Source organism: Chrysemys picta, chromosome 2 (assembly GCF_011386835.1).
Source record: "Chrysemys picta bellii isolate R12L10 chromosome 2, ASM1138683v2, whole genome shotgun sequence".
NCBI lineage: Eukaryota > Metazoa > Chordata > Testudines > Emydidae > Chrysemys > Chrysemys picta.
Window position 1 is genome coordinate 231,691,905 of NC_088792.1, and position 22,558 is coordinate 231,714,462.

Genomic DNA, 22,558 nt, shown 5'->3' on the forward strand with positions numbered 1-22,558 from the left:
TGTATGTATGAATATGATATATGTGTGTGAAAGAGAGAGGGAGAAAATATGTGGGGATATTTCTATTGTCATAAAGTCTTCTGAATTCCCAGTGGGTGAGTTTATATCTACTGAATAAATAAGTTTAAAAAAAATCAAACTCTTTATTTCGGATTTACATTTGCAGTTGAGCTAATTAACCTGTTTAACTTTGAAATTAACATTTGTTTTTATTTTTAACATTTTTTGGCAGTTCACATTTAACCTCAGTCTAGACTTTTCTATTCTGGTTTTAAATATACAAAACAGAAGCACCTCTCTCCTCTGCATTACAATGCCCTCTTCTCTCTTTAAGGGGAGAGCAAAACTGTTCTACACAGTAAGGTCCCAATTCTGCAACAGAACCTACTAACTTGGAAACCTACAACCATGCAGATACCAATGAGAACAGTGGGCCCTCCACATGGGCTCTGTCTGGTTGAGCTCAAGACAGGCATCTTAGGAGGCAATTTGATCATTGGTCTTTACCATCTTTTTTGTACAGAAGCAAAATTATGAACCCTATAAGTACTCAGAGGAACTGTGATTTGCATGTTTTTGAACAATGAATGAATTATTTACTGACTGGTCACATTAAGAATTGTCATGAGAATTAGTTAGTATTTGGTGTGCAACTGGGGCTCGGAACCTGCAAGCTGTCCCCATAAAAATTCTGCTTATTAGATGCATTTTCTGATCGTTCTTTTGGGTAACTAACTCTTAAAATTTGTACAGTGCTTCTCCCCCACAGGTATTTAACTGAAGTCCCATTTCTATATTATGAGATTAATCTAATAAGATCAGAATGTGAAGATCTTGATTTCTCAGCTGCACACTCATAGGTCTTTTAAAGTTGGTATGACTCAGCTATAAAAACGATTTAACATCCTGACTACCTACATTAAATTGAGTGGGGGGGTTTTTGTTTTTTGTTTTTGTTTTTTTGTGTGAACTAGAAAAGTGTGCCAAAAGAATAAGGGTTAAATGATTTACCTCATCATTGTGTCATTTTTCACTTCTCCACCCCCTCCATTTAATTTAATTATAGATGTATATACATTAACTGACAGGGAGTCAGAGTAAAGTTTACATGACACTGAAAAAATTTCTGATCCCAAAGTAGAGATTTTTTTTCAGTCCACGAAGGCATTTTCCAGGCTGTATGGAAAAGTTTTTTAGTGGAGCCTGGTCCTGAGAAATACTGAACACCTGAAACTTTCGAATAAAGCAACTGGAGTTTCAGGGGCTGCACGTATTCCAAGATCAGGCCTCGTAAAAGAGAGTCATTATGTGTCCCTTCCTTTTCTGTAGCCTAACCGCTGCTACAGTATCTCATTGTACCAGAAGTTTCCAAGGTCACCTCAAAACTAAAATCTGTTCTAAATTATGCCTGTGTATTTACATTCAGAGGGCAGAAGCACTCTAATTAGAATCACAGAACTGATATTAGCCCTGTCTTTTACAGTTTTTCTTAAGGGCAAGAAATGTTTTTCTTGTAAACAAAGTCTTAGAGAAAGATCTGTAGAAATTTGATGACACACAGAAACAGCTTTACAATCAATGTTGAGGGTCACAGCCTCAAGATTAAGAAGTATGGCACTAGACTGCAGACAGGTTCTAACTGCAGAGAAAGAGTATAGTAAATATTTAATACTGATTTTTTTCCCTCTTATCACAGCACTGGAGAGCATGGAAGGATATTATTACAGAGACAATGTGTCCGTAGAAGAATTTCAAGCCCAGATTAATGCAGCGTCACTGGAAAAGGTCAAACAGTATAACCAGAAACTCAGGTAGGTAGTGAGCCAGCCTTCCCTATGGTGGCTATGTAGACTTTATATTTTAAATTAACCTTAACCAGACTTTCTCAGATTGTGGTCCATGGAGCACTGGTAGCAGGGCCGGCTTTATGACCCGCGGGGCCTGATTCCAATACCGGGCGGCGGTCCGGGGCTTCAGCGTCACTTTGGTGGCGGGGAGTCGATTCCGGGTCTTCCGCGGCACCGAAGGACCCCCCACCGGCAAAATGCCACTGAAGACCCCCAGAGCGGACCCCCGGCCACTGAAATGCCACCAAAGACCCCCATGTTGCCGGCACAGAGTGCCCGAGGAAAGCAACAGCGGGGTTCGTTGCCCGGTGTGTGTCGCGCCAATGAGCACACTAGGGTGGAGAAGCAATCAAAGTTTTATTTGAGATCTCAAAGCGGTGCAAGGAGACTTGGCACGTCTCAGATCAAGCACACCAACATAAGCAAGTTTTCTCTTTTTATACTTTACTGTAACTAAGCTCTTCCCTTTCCCCCCGCCTTCCCTCTTTCCCCCTCCCTTCCTCCTATAGTAGTTACATTAAGCAGTAGCATTTATATTTAAGCAGTTAAGTCATCTTGGCGGCTATAAGTCTAACTCTTCTGTGAACCGTTATCTTGTCCTTTTCCCTTTGATCTGTTATTTTGCCTTTCAGCCAGAAGCATGCAGGCCTTATTACAACCGCTTTATACCGGTTTGAGCGGTGTTGCAACTGATAACTGACTGTTACACATTCCATTCTCTGTTGCTGGCTTGTTAGGTCGATTAAAGTTCAAACATGGAGGAGCTTTGCTTCATTTAGGCCTAGTGCAGGAAGGCTTCATCGACACTCGTGGTCTTCCACCCTCACGAGTTGCCTAGGGGTGATGCCTAGTGACACCAACACCCGGAACGGACCCCCCAACGCCAAAATGCCGCCGAAGACCCCTGAAGCGGGGCCCTCTTAGGCACATCGCCCAATTCTGGGGAATCGGCTTAAAGCCGGCCCTGACTGGTAGTTCACAGTCACCGGCTGGTCTCATGGTTCTGGCTCTCCTCCTTGCATTGCTAAATTGCATTGAAAGACAAGTGAAAATAATGAAATTGTTTCCTAATATTTTTCCCTGTACACTATTAGTATAGTTGCTGCAAGGTTGTTATTTGATTGCATATGAGAAGGGAACAGTCTGGGTGATCACAAAAGTAATGGAAAGTGATATCTGAGCCAACCTCTCTTATAAGCACCCACATATGTAAAAATTTGAGAACCCCAATCAATACTCACAATTCTTTATAATGTAGGGAAAATGACTTAGCAAAATGTTAAAGACAAGAAATGATTCCCTTAAAATATTTTGTAACAGAACTAAAAATTTCTATTGTAATTCTGTGGAAATATTATTTTTATAAAAATATTAGGTTTACATTTGATGGTGGAGGTGCATGGGAGGGATTAATATACAGATTGTCCCACAACTTTTAAAGGTGGGTGTGAACATCCAACACTTAGTGGGAGTTTTTGCATAATGGGTTTAAATTCAGGTTAATCTCTAGTTTATTTTCTAGTAAATCTAGAAAACTATAATACCATTTCAGTGCATATACTCAAGCAATTCAAGAAATAATCTATCAGTTTCAGTTTAAAGTAAGATTGAAATGCCTCACGTAGGACAATCTAGAGTTTTTGTGCATACCAGTTAAATTAATATCTACCTTGAGATGAACACCATAAACTGGTATACTTAAATTCCCTAAAGGACACTGATAAATGCTAAATTGCTATATCATGAGTTACAGCTGTATTTGGTTAATGAATTGAAGTATTGATATCAGTATTGTTAAATATTATAAGCTAATTTTGTAGGTTTATTTACTTAATTTCTACAGAACAGGATTTAACAGCCCATGCAGTTTTCCTGGAAGCTCAATACCAGCGTGTCAACAAAAAAAGAAAAATAAACATGGGTATTTGCTTCAACTGCAACCAAGAGATATGCACATGCACTGTACAGTGTGCATAAAAAGATCACAAGATGGTGCATTCTAGTGACCACAAGATGGTGTATTCCATGAGGAAATAACATCCAGTGGAATTTTTCATACAGAAAAATTTCTGCTTTTATTTATGTGTAAAGTAATGTAACAAGCCCAGGAGAATAGATATTAGGCGTTTTCACTGCATTTGTGGAAGCCATTTCTCTGAGTAGGCTATATTTGTAGATGAATTTTAAAAAGGCTCACTGGAAAATCAAGAATGCAGTAAAATTGTGGCTTTTTGTTTTTCTAGCTTCATGAGGCTGATGAAATCTGTAATGGTATCTGGTTCCCATTAGCTCTGAGAAGGTGGGCGGCTTTTAAAAGAAGAAATGAGAAGTGGGGGAAAGAACGATGAGATAAAGATGTAGGAGAAAGGGGAAGGAGGAGGAAAGAGAACACATTCATCCTGTCCAAACTTTTCTTAAAGTGACAGTCCTTGGATAGGGAACAGTGAGCAGTATTAAAAAAAGAGTGAAGATCCCAGTATTACAGTTCCTTCCATTCACCATTTTCAAGAGAGGTTCTCTGTGCTTTTCTTCTGAAAATATGTCTAGGTGTACATAGTGTTCTTCTGTTTTACCTCATTGATGGACTTTCAGAAATTCCTTTAGGAGTTCGTAAAAGATATTCAATAAAAATTGTGCATTTCCTTTCTGTTTACTATATCTGTGTCTCTGCACTTTTAACCCAACTATCGTTATAATAATTAGGCACCCTATTGCATTCACTCTTCTCTTGTTTCATTTACTGTCATCCAGGAGCATGTTCTCAGTTTCTTCTACTGGTTCGTTTATTGTGGAAGTACTTGTGTGAAGCATGGGTTCTGCAGCTTTCTCTGACCATGGCAACACATGGGCTAGCTGAGGCCAGCCTTTCACTGAAGAAGTTCTGTTTCCAAATTACTTGGCTCTTACACCAGCGGCACAAGACAGCTAGTTGAGGAGGTTTACTATCCAAGGGCCTGACCTAAAGCTTACTGAAATCAATGGAATAAATCTCACTCACTTAATTGGCCTAAAAGTGCTGATGCTGCCTGATCCTACTTAGCTTGTGTGAGCTGGAAAGAGCACAGAACAAGGTGGCTACTGCTGTGCATTATTATGTTCTTCCTATCTTAGTTCCTGCTGCAGCTTTAATGAGATAACAGTACTCTTAAGGCCATCTTTACGCACAAACCTGACCGGTGGCCAATCTCTAGGACAATACTTTTTGAAAAAGTCATGATTAAACAGTCAAGATTTACCAAAAATTTCATAGGGGTGTCGAGTGGGTCTTTTGTATTCTCAGTATAGGAAAAAAACCATGTTATGTAAAATACTAATGTGGTAAGTGTTTGTAAGTGCTTACTTTTTAATGGTGATCATACCACATCCCATAAATGAGGGACAAGGGAGCTTCAGGAATTAACTGCATATGTAATGTAATGTGAAAACAGAGTACAAGAAATCCAGAAAAGCAGATGCTAATATTCTTGTTCTGCCAGTTGCTAATCAGAATAGGTGTTTGGCTACGAGACTCTAATAAAGTAACTATAGCAGCAAAACTCAGTGACATTTGGATAATAGTTCTCAAAGAAAACCATAAAATTGAAATTAAATATCTCATGGAAATGTATGCATGCTCCCTGGAAGTTCTGGAAGTATAACTTTTAACTCTGCAGGTAGTAGAATCTACTAGGGCTGTCAAATGATTTAAAAAAAATATTTGCAATTAATTGCAGTTTTAATCACACTGTTAAACAATAATAGAACACCAATTTAAATTTATTAGAAATATTTTTGGATGTTCTACATTTTCAAATATATTGATTTCAATTACAGTACAGAATACAAAGTGTACAGTGCTCACTTCATATGAGTATTTTTTATTACAAATATTTGCACTGTAAAAAAGATAAAAGAAATAGGAGGGTATGCTTTATTCATCATACATAACAGGAAGGTTGAGTCCATGCTTTAATTGCAAAACACAGTCTTAATGATGGAACTCTGACCAGCTTCTTCAAAATCCCACCAGTGATATAGCAGATATGTTGGCCTAGATACAAAACTGCTCTCTTTGACTCTGAGTTGGGCAGTCATAAAACTTTAATCTTTTACAGTTCTTGTTTTTAGGCTTTTGCAAGTACTATATATCAAGACGGAAACATAAATCATAGGATTTTCATGAGGAAGCTATAGTACAAAATGTGTATGGGGGAAGGATAGAACCTCTCTCCATCTTTCTTATTTAACTCAACCCTAGCAGTTTTAATCAAATCACTACTATAAGAAACTTATAATTTTAGTGCAGTGAAATATTAGAGTTGCTACAGAATTCCAGAAAAGATGCATCAACACGTAGGAAAACCTTTATCTGTGGAAAGCTGTTACTTCAGAAGTAAATAAATAAAACTATGATTTTTTTAAAAACAAATTTTAACATCTGCACCATACTCATTCTTAATGGGTGTATATTTCTTTTTCACACTGCTAGCCAGATTGCATTTATTTTTATAGTTAACCAAGTGTCGCCATTTGTTTCCCTGACACTTGCAGGGAAAAAAATTCTATTTGCAAATTGGGAAGGTGGTGACAGTTGCCAGCATTGTAAATTTATTCTGACCTAAAGGTTTCTTAATGAGAAGATGTTGCGCAACCAGAAGAAAGCAATTAAGTCAGCAAAGATTTTAAACATTTTTATTACTATATGTTTGATAACTCAGCAGTTATCTTCGAAGTTAGAGGAAGAATATAAAGAGCTTACTGTTGTTAATGCCACAGAATGCTGCTGCTCAGTGCTGCTGTTCTTGGAGTTTTGATGTCAGCTGCACTAGCAAACAGTGCTCCATGTTAATTCAGTAGAACTCAATGTTATTCATAAGAAAGACCACAGGCTCGGTTCAGTGGCGAAGGCAGTTGGCCAGTTTTATTGTTGGCAAAGCACGATACTGGTGCCCTGTCCAATGGGTCACAGGGACACTAATACACATATGCCTGTGATAAGGTAAAGGCCCACTAGGGTCCTATCCCCTTGACCTATACAAAGTTGCCCCTCGTATGACTTCTTTTATACACTGATACAAGACAGTTACCCATTACACTCCAGATGTTGTTAGTTACCACTCTTATAACTTGTGCCTGCTAGTTCGAACAAAACATCCTCATCTATTATCCTGTCATCCCATCCTTATCTTACAAAGGGTCAGTGTATTCCTGTACAGTCACTTGGAAATTTGTTTACATCGTTACTTGAGAACTCTGGGTATTCTTGCACCATCCTCTCCAGTCAGGGAAGTGCTTCCTTCATTAGCCAATTCCTGCTGTGTTACTATTCTACCAAGGCCAGACCTACTCTGGTTCACATCTTTTGGTTCACATTTTTAGTTATGCCTAAAGCTCCAGCAAGGCCTACACTCATATGCCTTAGTGATACAGTAGCTGATATATAAGTGACCTCATCCCATCTCCTGATGTCCCTAGTGCCCAGTCTTCTCCTTAACCTCTCACTTACTTCTGACTCTTTCCCTTCACAATACAAGCATATGCTAGTCTCTCCCATCTTAAAAAATACCTTGAGTAGAGCTAAGCATTTTTTCCAGCAAATAATTATTGACCAAAAATATATTTTTGGTCAAATGACATCATTTGCAAATTCAAGTCAAATTCAGCGAATAGTTTTTGGTCTAATTAAAAAAAATGAAAACAATGTTCTTCAAAAAGTCTAAAGGGTCCATTTTGATATTTTTAAATGAAATGCTTCAACTTTTTGTTTCAAAACAACATTTTGCTTTGAAATTTAGCTAGATTCATAAAAAAAATGTACACAGACAACAAAAGTGCTCCCCTCTCAGCCTATGCAGGCTCTGCTGTCCCTCTGCAGGTAAACGATAGGCATGCTCCAATTCCTGAGCCGTCCAAGCATCTCCCTGAAGTGTCCAGCCCTTGTTGCACTGGATACTCACAGTACTCACAGATTCGCTGCTCCCAAAGAAGCAGGAGACTCAGCTTACTGGCTTTGCCCAGGTCACCGCTCCTTGTAACAAACAGCACTTAGATATGTTTATAGTGAAAATAAGGAAAAGTTTATTTAACAAAGAGGAGAGATTCAAATAACAGCAAGTAGAAATATTGGAAACAAATGGTTACATATAAAATCAGAACATGCATTCTAGAGCCTAAACTTATTTAACTAGATATTTTCACATTATATAGAGCAAAGCTCTTCCCAGAGTCCTTCTAGCATTTTTCATCCAAGGCCGGCTGTCATCCTTTTTTTTATTAGACAGAATATGCTGCCAGCTTGTCCCCTGGGTAGAGGATACTGTGTCTCTTTTGGAACTCCTGATCTATCAAAATAGTACTCTGATCTTTATTAATAAACCTGACACTCTCCTGCTGTGTGTTCCTTCCTGTAGATTTCGCAGTCTCTTGTTAATTTCACAGTCTTGATTAGCTGGTGGCTCAGTATGCAAATAGACTTACATTGTGAGACACACAATGCACAATGACCAGAGATGAACTAAGCATCTACTATCCCCTGCCTGAACAGGATCTGTCTGAGACATGTCACCTCTGGGGACCTGCCTTTAATGTCCAGGCTTTAAGAACATAATTTCCAGTATAGATGCATAACTTTTTAAGTGTTATCTGTACACACGTTCCACAATGATTATGATGACCAGTGAGCTACTGGCTCTGAATAGAGAATTTTCATGACACCCTTTGGTGAATTATTGTGCATATACTTGACCCAAGGGATCCCTGTAAAATTCTGTGCCTCTCTGTGCTCTCTGCCAGTTGTCACAACGAGGTTCCTGGGTCACAGTTCAACAGAGCTCTCTCCTTGGTTCGCTTCTCTTCCCCTCTCCATGCCTTGTGTCTGTGTAATCTCATCCACAAACACAAATTCAACTACGACTCACTGATCTGACTCTATTCTAGACCTGTTTCCTTCTGGCCAAACCAAAATCTCAGCCTGTGTCTCTGATATTTCCTCACGGATATCTAGCAGTCAGCTCTTGCTCAACGTGGCTAAAATAGAGCTCCTGATCATCCTCCCGAAGCCGTTCCTCCTACCTCCTTTCTCCATCACTGTGGACAACATAACCATCGTGCCAGTCACTCAGTCTCATAACCAGAGTGTGATCTTTGACTTCGACCTCTCTCTAAGTTGTCACCGCCAGACTATGTTTAAAGCTTGCTGATTCTTTCTGCATTGTATCTTTACATTCTTCTTTGAGTGCTTGCTCATGTCCATTCCAATAGGTGAGTGTGCGCGCCGCGTGCACGATCGTTGGAAGGTTTTTCCCCTAGTGGTAACCATCGGGTCAGCTGTGGAGCCCCCTGGAGTGGCACCTTCATGGTGGTGTATATAGGACACTGCCGCCCTGCCGCCTACTCAGTTCCTTCTTAATGCCAATGATGGTCATTGGAGCTTCCTTCAGTCTCTTGCTTTGCAAGTGCCTACTTAGTGGTTACCTTCTAGTTAGTTGTAAATAGTTCTTGAAAGTAGTAGTTTAATAGTAGTTATAGTTAGCCTCTTTCGGGGGGTTCCCCCCCCCCCCCAGCTCCCCTGGCCGGGGTATGCCTCGGTCTCAGCGGTTTAAATCCTGTGAACACTGTGGGAAGCCTTAAGTGCCTGGGTGAGGGCCATCAAACAGATACGTGCTCCATTTGCAGGAGCTTTAGACCCAGGATGAAGAGTGAGTGGGACTATCGCCTCAAGCTCCTTTTAATGGAGGAGGCTCTTCACCCTCAGCCAGCACCGGAAGCGGCACTGGCGACATCGGAGCGTATTTTGTACCGGCTTCAGTACGGGATGCCTCAGCACTGAAAAAAGACTCCTCCAGGGAGCGTAGACACTGCTCCCCGGCTCACAAAGCAGGTTTGAGCATGCAGCACTACTCTCAGTCCCCAGTGTTGCATAAGAAGAAGAAGAAGGCGGACAGGGGTTGGTCCCCCATCAGGAAACAGCACAGGGATCCCAGCGGGGTGTGTCCTATGTCAGGGCACCCACAGCCTGGCCCTTAGATCTTGGCACTGTCGACTCTGGTCCTGACAGGGGCTCCATAGAGTCTGGTGCTTGTGGACTCCCCATCTTGGGAGGAGTTGGAGGACAAGATTGATCTTCCCTCCACACCAGATACCTTATTGCCTTGACGGCACAGTCCCCAGCCCTGTAGGCACGACCATTGGCACCGGTCCAGGCAGCGTTGCGAGGTCCAGCACCGGCGATGGCACAATCTACTGCACCTTTTGCAGCACTGATGGTGGCACCGCCACCCATTCAACACCGGGGCAAGCCAACGATGCTACGGCGCTGCTCCTAGTCACCATGGTACCATTCCCCAGCACCATCGGGCTCCACCCCTCCATGGTCTTGCTCAGACTGTTCGTCGGACTTTGATACTGAGTCGTCGATCTCTCAACATAGTTGGTCGGTACTGGTCTGAGTCCGAGCACTGCAGATCATGGGACGTGCTGGCACTGGTGGTATCCTGGTCCCCACAATGGCAGGGCCCGGTACGGTGGCCCTTTTGGACTCCTTGGGCCTACCATCATGTTCAAGGGCAGGGGTCCAGAGCTATGTCCATGGTGTCCACGCCCTGTGCTCCTACTTCAGCCACATCGGTGCTGCACCATACTTCCACAGCACCTGAAGACCCCCCATGTGACAAGGACCCTGGGTCTTCGCAAGTGGGTGCAACTCTTGAGCCAGCACCCCATGTGGTACCAGCGCCACAGTCCGCCCCAAATAGAGCAGATGTACCCAAGCCACACTCCAGGGAGTCTGAGGGTCAGGAGGACCTGGTCCCACAGGCCTCATCATCCTCTTCACTGGATGAGGCGGTGGCTGGCACCTCTACCACCACACTCCCTGCGATGGAAAATAGGGTGCACCAGGAACCTTCTTAGGAGGGTGGCCCAAAACTTACACCTTCAGGCTGAGGAGGTGCCAGAAGACTCGGACCCAATGTTGGACATTCTTGCCCCAGAGGGTCCTTCTAGGATAGCGTTGCCCCTTATAAATACCGTGTAAAGCACCACAAAGGTGCTATGGCAGACCCCAGCCTCCACATCTCCTATGGCCAAAGAGGTGGAAAGGAGGTACTGTATTTTGTGCCGCAGAAGGGGTACGAACACGTTTTTACCCACCCTCAGCCTGGAACATTAGTGGTGGATGGGATGAACCACAAAGAGCGGCAAGGTCAACCGGGTCCTGCCCCAAAGTCATGGACCTTTTTGGCCGTAAAGTCTACTCGACCAGGGGGCTCCAGCTTTGCGTTGCTAATCAGCAAGCGGTGCTCAGCCACTATGCCTTCAATTCTTGGAGAGCGCTTGCTAAATTCCAGCAATTGCTCCTGTCAGACTCATGCCTGGAGTTCGCGGCACTTCTTGAGGAGGCCTAAGTGTGTCAAGGACCTCCTTCCAGGCTGCCCTAGACACAGCTGACTTTGAGGTTTAGACCATGGCCACAGCAATCACCATGAGATGGAGTGCCTGGTTACAGGTTTCAGGCATACCTCCGGAGGTCCAGAACACCATTCAGTACCTGCCCTTTGACCCTGCGGGCTTGTTTGCCAAGAACATGGACTCCCGCTTGCATTGTCTGAAAGACTCAAGGGTGACATTGAAGTCTCTGGGGATCCACACTCCCGCACCCCAAAGGTAGGCCTTCAAACCCCAGCCCCACCTCCCGCTTCTACTCTGGACCCCAAGGCAGGACTCAGCCAGGAGAAGAGGCAGGAATAATAGGAGGCGCCAGTCGCAGTCCTCCTCAGGCCAAGGTCAGGTCTCATCCAAACAGCCCCCAGGGCCAAAACCTAACTTTTGAAGGTGCACCCAAGGACGGAGCACCAGGACTCAATCCAGATTCTTCCCTTCCCTTTGTGAACTGGCTATCCCACTTCTACCGTGCTTGGTCCCATATCACAACAGATCGCTGGGTTCTGCGCATGATAGGGTGGGATATTCTATCCAGTTCTGTTCCCTCCCGCCTTCCCACCCACCTTCCCCATCCCTCTCCAGGGACCTTTCTCCCAAGCAACTCCTCCAGGAGGTGCAATCGCTCCTCGTTCTGGGAGCAATAGAGGAGGTTCCTCAGGAGTTCGGGGCAAGAGATTTTACTCCCGATATTTCCTTATCCCCAAGGCCAAGGGCGGACTGCAACCTATTCTGGATCTTTGACCTCAATGCATTCATCAAGAAAGCCAGGTTTCACAAGGTCTCCCTCGCCTCTATCATTCCTTCGCTGGATCCGGGGGACTGGTACTCTGCCCTCAACATGCAGAACGCTTACTTCCATATCTCTGTTATCCCAGCCCTGATGGTTTCTTTGCTTTGTGGCCAGCGGCCAGCACTACCAGTTCACGGTGCTCCCGTTTGGGCTTTCGATGGCTCCCAGGGTGTTCACGAAGTGCATGGCAGTTGTGGCAGCCTTCCTCTGTAAACGTGAGGTACAAATATTCCTGTACCTGGACGACGGGCTCATCAAGGCCAAGTCTCAAGCACAAGTGGAGGTGCATGTGGCCCAGGCCTGCACCACATTCCTCAGTCTGGGCCTCATACTAAACATGCCCAAATCCATGCTGGTCCCTACACAGAGAATAGAGTTCATAGTGGCTCTCTTGGACTCTGTGCAAGCTGGGCATCCCTGCCCAAGCCACACTTCCAAGCCCTCAGGGACATTATCGAGAACCTCCGCCAGTTCCCCACAACAACGGCCAGAAACTGTATGAAGCTTCTGGGATATATGGCGGTGTGCACATACATGGTCCACTATGCCAGACTACGTCTCAGACCCCTCCAGGTGTGGTTGGCTCAAGTGTACAGACTCAGCCGAGACCCACTGGACAGGATAGTTACCCTTCCATTCTCGAGTCGCTACTCTGGTGGCTACGGCCGTGAGTGGTCTGTGCGGGAGTTCCCTTTGCCAAACTGCAACCTCCCATGTCGCTGGTCATGGACGCCTCGCCACTAGGGTGGGGAGCGCGCCTAGGCAGTATCAGACCTCAAGGTCTATGGTCGCAGGCAGAACTATCACTGCACATTAACGTGCGGGAGTTGAGGGCAGTCTGTCTGGCATACCAAGCATTCCAGAATCACCTTTGAGGCAGATGTGTGTCAGTGCTCACAGACAACACTACAGGAATGTTTTATATAAACAAACTGGGTGGTGCTCGCTCCTCTCTTGTGCTAGGAAGCCCTAGAGGTTTGGGAATTTTGCATCGCCAACTCGATACACATACAAGCATTGTACCTCCCGGGGGCGCAGAAGGAGCTAGCTGACCGACTCAGCCACTCGTTCCTCAGTCACAAATGGTCCCTCAGGCTGGACAATACCCTTTCAGTTTTCCAGAAGTGGGGCTTTCCCCACATATATCTGTTTGTGACACAGAGCAACAGGAAGTGCCAGTGGTTCTGCTCCTTTCTGAACCACACCCCAGGCTCCATCACAGACACTTTTCACCTCACGTGGATGAGTCACATGCTCTATGCATTCCCACCCTTCCCTCTCATACAGAGTCCTCCTCAAGGTCCACCAGGACAGGGCTTTGTTGATCCTCATAGTGCCTGCATGGCCCCACCAGGACTGGTTCACCACGCTGTTAAGCCTGTCAGTCGACAGACCCGTAACCCTTCCCTTATGTCCGGACCTCATCACTCAGGACCTCATGGCTCCAGCACCCCAATGTGGAGTCCCTCCACCTCGCGGTGTGGAAATTCCATGGTTGAACCTGTTGGAGCTCCAATGTTCGGACTCAGTGAGAAAAGTACTCCTGGGAAGTAGGAAATCTTCCACCCAAGCCATGCATCTGGCAAAGTGGAAGCGATTTTCTATTTGGTCCCTGCAGAAGGGTATCCCACAGCACCAAGTGCCAATTCCCCTCGTTTTGGACTACTTACTGGACCTGAAGCAACATCATCTATTAAAATGCACCTGGCCACCCTCTCAGCCTTCAACCCAGGGGCAGTCAGTAGATCAGTCTTCGGAAACCCCATGGTGGGCCTTGAGGCTTGGACAGGCTTTACATCCCCACACCCCCAGTGCGGCAGCCCATTCCCCAGTGGGACCTCAACCTAGTCTTGTCCGGGCTCATGGGCCCTCCATTTGAGCCCATGGCCACCTTTCCTTTCTCCTACCTCTCTTGGAAGGTTGCCTTTCTGGTGGCTATAACATCAGCCAGAAGGGTGTCTGAGCTCAAAGCGCTTACCTCCGAGCCCCCCACCATCTTTTACAAAGACAAGGTTCAGTTGCGTCCTCACCCTGCGTTTCTATCCAAGGTGGTCTTCCAGTTTCATGTGAATCAGGACATATTTTTACCAGTCTTCTTCCTTAAGCCTCATGCCACTGGCAGAGAGTGGATGCTCCATTCCCTGGATGTCAAGCATACCCTAGCCTTCTACATTGAATGCACAAAGCCATTTCGGAGGTCACCATAGCTCTTTATTGCAATCGCTGAAAGGATGAGAGGGCTTCCCATCTCATCCCAGTGCATTTTGTCATGGATCACGTCCTGCATTAGAATGTGCTATGACCTGGACAAAGTTCTGCCCCCGCCGTTGATGGCGCACTCCACAAGAGCTCAGGCTTTGTCCACAGCTTTCCTCACGTATGTCCCTGTTCAAGACGTATACAAGGCAGCAACATGGTCTTCCATGCACACCTTCACGTTACACTACGCCATCACCCAACAAGTGAGGAATGATACAGCATTTGGCAGGGCAGTCCTACAATCAGAAACCAGGTGAACTCTGACCCCTCCTCCAGAGAAACTGCTTGGGAGCCACCTATTTGGAATGGACATGAACAAGCACTCGAAGAAGAAAAATGGCTACCTACCTCTCGTAACTGTTTTTCTTCGAGCTGTTTTGCTCATGTCCATTCCAAATCCCACCCGCCTCCCCTCTGTCAGAGTCTTCTGGCAAGAAGGAACTGAGCAGGCGGCGGGTTGGCAGTGTCCTATATACACTGCCATGAGGGCGCCACTCCCGGGTGCTCCACAGCCAACCCGACGGGTACCGCTAGGGGAAAAACATATGTGCACACACATCTATTAGAATGGACATGATCAACTCATCTCAAAGAACAACAGTTACGAGAGGTAGGTAACCATTTTATTCGGCCACCTACACAGCTAAAATTCTTGTTCATGCTGTTATCTCACATCTCGATTACTGCAACATCCTTGTCTCTGGTCTGGATAAATGCAGTTTTACTCCACTCATATCCATTCAGAATGATGGTGTAAAGATAATTTTCCTAGCCCATCGCTTTGACCATGTCACTCTCTCTCTGAATCCCTCCACTGGCACCTCCTTCTCTATTGCATCACACATAAGATGCTTGTCTTCACTTTAAAGACCCTTCATAGTCAAGACACCCTCTAGCTGTCATCACCTTTCATTTGGTATTGACCAACCCATGATGTCAGCCTCCGTCACCCACTTGTTAAATTGTCAAACAAGCACCTTTGTGCTGTCTCTTGTGCCATGACTAGGACTCCTGGGTGCTGCAGTAATGCAAGTAATAAATACTGTAATAATGTTATTAAGATGTTTGACTCCTGAACACAATGTCATTATGGGAACTTTTAGGTTGGCTTAATTAATCTATTGCTAATCTTGGATAATTGAGATTTAAAGGGATGCAGTCAAGATGTATTTTGTTTTGCTTATAATTTAGGATTTTTTTTTACTGTTCATCACCTTGATCACCTTGATCGATCCGTCCTTCAGCCCTTGTATAGATTGCGCCAGTCACAACACGTCTTCCATTCTTCTCGTATCCTGGCCTTCCTTCTCCATGTGCGGCCATGTCTTTTCACAATAAAATCTTCCCATCTCTTTGGAGGTCGGCCGAGCGGTTGTTTCAGTTCCCGGGGGTACCACTCGGCCACAGTTGCAGTCCATCGATTATCAGTGAGCCTCACTATATGCCCGGCCCATCGCATTTTACTATTCCTGCTCTCCACAACAACGTCCTGCACTCCACTCTGCTGTCCAATCACTTCACTGGGGACTCAGTTGTGGATTGAAATTCCCAGAATTCTTTTTTCCATCGCCCTCTCCGTGACAGACAGTTGCTGCTCCTCTGTCTTCATCAGCGCCCATGTTTTGCTGCCATACAACATTGCTGGCAGTTCTGTTGAGATGAAGAGGCTGGTGCATGTTGCCTTGTTGATTTTTCCTTGGAGGACATCCTTGATAGAATTGAATGTACAGCAGCCTGCTTTCTTTCTTTGGGAGAGTTCACTTTTCTGATTGTGGCACATGTTAATTTCTTGGCCCAAATAGACATATTGCTCAACTTCTTCTATTTGTTCTCCCTTAATTGTTATTTGGGCTTTTGACAAGGTATCAGACCACATACATTTCATTTTGGATCGGTTAATTTTCAGTCTGACTTGGCTGCTTTTTGTGTTGAGTTCTCGCAGCAATTTCTGTTTGCTAGTATTTTCGGCTAGTTTGATAGTATTTTCGGCGATCAACACAATATTATCTGCGAATCTGAGATGGTTTACTGTTCATAATACCATTAAAATAATAATAATGATTAATAAAATTCCCCACTACTCATGTGATTTTAGTATACAGTCTACTCCTGATTATCTGAATAGTGGGGGGCAGCACAGATTTTATTGGGATAATCAGGAGTTTGGATAGCCAAGAGGCCAGGAGCCATTCAGCCAGTCAGCAGACAGGGGCCTCCTCCCTGGCTCAGTGTTGAGTCCTCCTCTTTGCAGTCCTGTCCAGGGGGTTCTCTGCTCTACTATCTGAACCTCCCTCCCAGTGCTTAATTTGTAATGAAAGAGGTGCTGGGGCTCAAGCAATTTTTTTACTTTCATAACTCACATGGCAAGCCCAGAGCTCAGCCATGGCTCAAATTAAGCACTGCTTCCTCCCCTATCACCCAGCATAAGATACATGGGGGGCAAGGAAGGGATTTGGATAATGTGGAGGTTCAGGTAATCGGGTTTCAGATAAACAGAACTATACTGTACTTTTACATCTGGCAAATACGTATTTTTCCTTTTTGTCATAGGGAGTATAAGTCAAAACAACTATCATTAACTTCATTGCATGGGACTAAATCCTATAATCCTTACTCTGGCCTAACTCCCATTGATTTTTATGCAGTGTTGCCATTAGCTGGGACAGGTTTTGAAAGCTTCTGGAATATAAATTTTCAGATTGAACGGTGTTTTTAAGCTAACGCTTTAAGAATTCCACTAACAGCAATAGGGATGTTATTCTTTACCCCCTTCCTAAAATCAGTGTAATTAATCTGTTTTCCGTATATGGCAAATAGAGTGGACAGAGATACAAACTAAGTCTGTGAGAAGAGGATAGGCCTCCTTAAATGACATTCTGAAATTGCTATTAAGAGGTATGTTGTCCTAGAAAATGGAAGTAGCTTCCTAGAGTGTGTATCTCAAGATATCTAGTAGTTTCTGTTCACTGGTATTCAGAGAACCATTGGTCAGTGCCCCAAAATACTGTAAACACTTAGGAGAAGATTTTCAAAACCACAAAGGACACTTAATCATTGGGGCCAGTTTATTAAAGGTATTTTTGTGCCTAAAGATGCATATGGACACCTAGTAGGATTTTCAAAAGCATCCGGGTGCCTAGCTCCATTGATGGGAGTTAGGTATCCAGGCACTTTTGAAAATTCCACTTAGGTACCTATCTGTATCTTTAGCTGTGTAAATACCTTTAACAATCTGCCCCAAAGTCCCTTGATGGGTTGGTAGAATTGGTGCAGGAGAAATTAAGCCAACAAATGAGTGATGATGTGGGTGGACTGGTAAGGTCTATTGGGAGGGAGATGGCAGGATAAGAGCTAGTTTGGAGTGGGAGAAGTTGGGACTAGGAGAAAACAGTGACAGGGTCACAGAGGGATAAATATTGTTTTCTCCCATCCTGCACTTCACGGTAAGCAGTGTACAGGGTAGCACCGTAAGTTTTTCATTCTGAAAGGGGAAGGTAATAAGAGAAGGTAAAATGTGCTGCTTTTTCTTCTGATCTGCTCATCAACCTTCCTTATCCCCCAATAAAACACTTTCCTGTGACATCCCTGACTATGTATAATGTCCCAGTTTTTTACTTTAAAAAGAAGAGAGTGCTAATTACTATCTCCAGCTCCACCAGCCATGTGGGTGCCAGTCATCACTCTAAAGTAATGAATTTATGTGTGCATTCAGCAGAGAAAATACATATTTATTTTCCTATTGCTTATCATTCTTTGTAATTTGGAACCATTCTTTTAAGCCAATTGTATCCAGAATTATTGACAGATAGATCTGTTCCCTTTTGTTCAGCAGAAGAGGAGAGAAAAGCAAAAACTACATGGTAGACGGAAAAGGCCTAGCCAATAGCTTTCTCCTCCACTGTGATATTCTTTTATATTTTTTAGGAGGTAAACATAAGTTACTCTAAAGAAGCAATTATAATCAGTGAATTCAATGACAAATTATTTAGCTAACTACCCTCATTACACTGAACCTCTGATTACACTGGTCTACAATTTTTGAGAAGTCGTCTGCTTCAGAGATAAAATGTTCTATTTATTATGTATTTTGATGTGCTGAATTCAAATATGACAATTAAAACAACTGATTGGCTACTGTTTCTAAGATATTTAAGTTTTTACATTTTATGTCTATGTATATTGTGTAAATAGTAGAGTTTTAATCATAAATTGTAAACCTAGTCTTTTCATGTGTTTATGGTTGCTTTACATGATAATATTTCACCTGTCCTGTTTATGTAACTCTTTAAAAATCAGCAAAAGGGTTATATAAATAAAATTTATTATGAAACAAAAGGCAAAAAACTATTATACACATAGTTTAGTCCTATTCAGTGTCTACTCGGCGCTTCTTGGCTTGTCTCTTGTATTCATTAAATGGAGCATCTCTTGTCACTGTCCAGCAATAGTCTGCAAGCATTGATGGGCTCCATTTGCCCTGATAGCGTTTCTCCATTGTTGCAATGGCCTGGTGAAATCGATCACCGTGCTCGTCGCTCACTGCTCCGTAGTTCGGTGGAAAAAAATCTAGATGAGAGTGCAAAAAATGTATCTTTAGTGACATGTTGCTACCACGGCTTTTGTATGCCTTGAGGAGGTTTTCCACCAACAACCTGTAGTTGTCTGCCTTGTTGTTTCCGAGAAAATTTATTGCCACTAACTGGAAGGCTTTCCATGCCGTCTTTTCCTTGCCACGCAGTGCATGGTCAAATGCATCATCTCGAAGAAGTTCACGAATCTGAGGACCAACAAAGACACCTTCCTTTATCTTAGCTTCACTTAAGCTTGGAAATTTTCCACGGAGGTACTTGAAAGCTGCTTGTGTTTTGTCAATGGCCTTGACAAAGTTCTTCATCAGACCCATCTTGATGTGTAAGGGTGGTAACAAAATCTTCCTTGATTCAAAAAGTGGTGGATGCTGAACACTTTTCCTCCCAGGCTCCAATGACTGTCAGAGTGGCCAGTCTTTCTTGATGTAGTGGGAATCTCTTGCACGACTATCCCATTCGCAGAGAAAACAGCAGTACTTTGTGTATCCAGTCTGCAGACCAAGCAAGAGAGCAACAGCCTTCAAATCGCCACAAAGCTGCCACTGATGTTGGTCATAGTTCATGCACCTCAAAAGTTGTTTCATGTTCTCATAGGTTTCCTTCATATGGACTGCATGACCAACTGGAATTGATGGCAAAACATTGCCATTATGCAGTAAAACAGCTTTAAGACTCGTCTTCGATGAATCAATGAACAGTCTCCACTCATCTGGATTGTGAACGATGTTGAGGGCTGCCATCACACCATCGATGTTGTTGTAGGCTACAAGATCACCTTCCATGAAGAAGAATGGAACAAGATCCTTTTGACGGTCACGGAACATGGAAACCCTAACATCACCTGCCAGGAGATTCCACTGCTGTAGTCTGGAGCCCAACAGCTCTGCCTTACTCTTGGGTAGTTCCAAATCCCTGACAAGGTCATTCAGTTCACCTTGTGTTACGAGGTGTGGTTCAGAGGAGGAGGATGGGAGAAAATGTGGGTCCTGTGACATTGATGGTTCAGGACCAGAAGTTTCATCCTCTTCCTCATCTGACTCAAGTGAGAATGATTCTGGTGCATCAGGCAGTCCTTCTCCGTGGGATACTGGGCGTATAGCTGATGGAATGTTTGGATAATGCACAGTCCACTTTTTCTTCTCTGACACACCTTTCCCAACTGGAGGCACCATGCAGAAGTAACAATTGCTGGTATGATCTGTTGGCTCTCTCCAAATCATTGGCACTGCAAAAGGCATAGATTTCCTTTTACTGTTCAACCACTGGCGAAGATTTGTTGCACAAGTGTTGCAGCATATGTGTGGGGCCCACCTCTTGTCCTGATCTCCAATTTTGCAGCCAAAATAAAGGTGATAGGCTTTCTTAACCATAGTGGTTATACTGAGCTTTTGTGATGCAAAAGTCACTTCACCACAAACATAGCAGAAGTTGTCTGCACTGTTCACACAAGTACCAGGCATCTCTGCTCATTTTGGCTAAATAGAAATGTGTCCCTTTGCAAAATCAAACACTGACAAATAAGAGAGCACGACACTGTATGATTTCTAGAGCTGATATAGGGCAATTTGTTCAGCAGAGTGATGTAAGCTTCGTTATGATTGCATCATCCATGACTTCTAGGAATAACATGATGCAATACATATCATATATGACGCAATACCAGCTTCAAATTGTATCATTCATTGTTTTGCCTAAAAAGCAAGTACTATCCAAACCCAGTCATAGATTTATTCATAGATCCAGTCAAAGATGTATTTTAGTCATTTCTGGTTTAAATTGAGATCCCTTCCCTTTATAACTCACTTATCCTCCGCCATTCCCAAGTCAAGGGTCGTATATACTGACCCAATAGCATATCTTGAAAACTAGAGCCAATCAACAATTTTAAGCATCATTTTCATTCTCAGTGACCCAGAATTAGTAACGTTTGACTACATTTATTTCAGAAGCATTTTGGCTGTAGAGCAGTGTTATGCAGTGTGTAATGGTTGTATTTTAAAAAAATATTTCATTTTACACATGTAACATCAAATAGGTTCTGCATCTAAAGATTACTGTATCTATTTTCTGGCACTAGTAGCCTTTTACAGCATGATGGTACATTTAATTAATACTTTAGTCTAGGAAAGCCTGTTACATCTCCATGTGTTTTTCATATCATTATTATTTTATTCCTTTAGTTTTTCTAGAGAAAGATAAGAAAAAAGGGAAATGTTTCTGTTTCCAGAATTTACACAAGAGCATAACAAATTGCATGTGAGAAACTTAATCTCTTTGTCCCTGTACACAGAGCAACTCCTCAGCCTGTAGGTTCTTGGCATGATAGTTTTTTTCTCCCCAAACTCCATAATGTAGTCAGGGCAGAAGATAGATTTGATGGCATTCATGACTTCTGACTGTGAATTAAAATTCTCTAATGGTTACTTTGACACAAATCATACAGGACCTATAGTCAACTAGAAGTCATTAATTACAATTTCAGATATTGAATGAAGGAAAAGGATCCCTGTCTCACTTGATAACAAATTTGATCATGTTAATAGTCCTTGCCTATCATATTCAGAAGACAGTTGACAGACTATAGTAATTTTCACAGAATAAAACTAAGTCTTATGGAAATATTTATATTGTAACAGAGTGACATATTGATGAGATGTGCAAATCCATGCCTTTCTTTACGACAAATTTTTGATATACTGCTTTCTGTTTAATTATACAACACTAAAACCGGGTTGCACCACTGTATATGCAAAGTCACTGTGTGCTTGATATGACTATATCAAAATGAAATCTGATATTTTGTAGATATTTAAGAAGTGCCCAAAATGAATTTGTTATAGATCTGTGAACTACCTGTACATGACATATTTTGATGAAGTAAGGAGATTCAGCATTAAATACTTATTCTCAAGGCTAGAACAGGAAAATAATAGTTACATTTGTCTCTAACAACCTTAATGAAAAGCATTTTAGGTCAAACAGAAATTGAGATTCTTTGCATCTAAATGAAATAACACCAAAGAGAAGAGAGAGATGCTGCTGAAAAAACTACATTCTGTTAGCATAGCTGGTATAAAAGAAATCCCCAGTGGTTTGAACAGAGTTTGGATTTTTCTTTACCAGCATTGTGCTCTTTTTCTTTAAATCTTTGACAAAGTATAATGAATGTTTCCTTATATTAGTTAATACTGTGAAACTTTGAAATGGCACGAATTGACACAAACTACCAGATTCAGAAGGACAGAGTTCTAACTCTGCAGATTCATTGATCTGAATAACTTCTTCATTCTGTTCTGGCTTCTTCAAATGCAAAGAACATAGATCTAAAGTATTTAAAGATGGGAGCTGAAGCCTTTCACTTATAAGTCACCTATTTGAATTCAGTCCAGGATAGGAGTAATAAGAAATAATTATCATCCAATAACTGTTTAGCAGCCTGTCTTTAATTATTTAATGATTTATTTAATGTCTAGTTTAATGGCCCATAAATACCCCCTGGAGTGACAACATTGACAAAAGTGGGGGATAAGGGATGGAAGCCCCCAGCAGAGGATAAGTAATCACAACTGTTTCACTTCCTCTGCTCTGATAATGGGGAGAAGAAAGGCAACTGTAGTTGGGCCAGGACCTAGAAAGGGAGAGCAGGTGGAGAC

The 22,558-nt window shown here is 43.0% G+C and overlaps 1 protein-coding gene across 5 annotated transcripts in view; it reads left to right on the forward strand.

Moving 5' to 3' along the window:
- PREX2 (phosphatidylinositol-3,4,5-trisphosphate dependent Rac exchange factor 2) overlaps window positions 1-22,558 on the forward strand; it is a 394,877-nt gene that overhangs the window by 324,233 nt on the left and 48,086 nt on the right. For 4 of the 5 annotated variants that reach the window (XM_065585714.1, XM_065585712.1, XM_065585713.1 and 1 more), the window contains exon 35: window positions 1,697-1,811. In XM_065585714.1, coding sequence (XP_065441786.1) covers window positions 1,697-1,811 — 115 coding nt within the window. Of the gene's footprint in view, window positions 1-1,696; window positions 1,812-3,690; window positions 3,973-22,558 lie in introns of those variants that run through there. The other variant, XM_065585715.1, reaches the window with a different exon arrangement.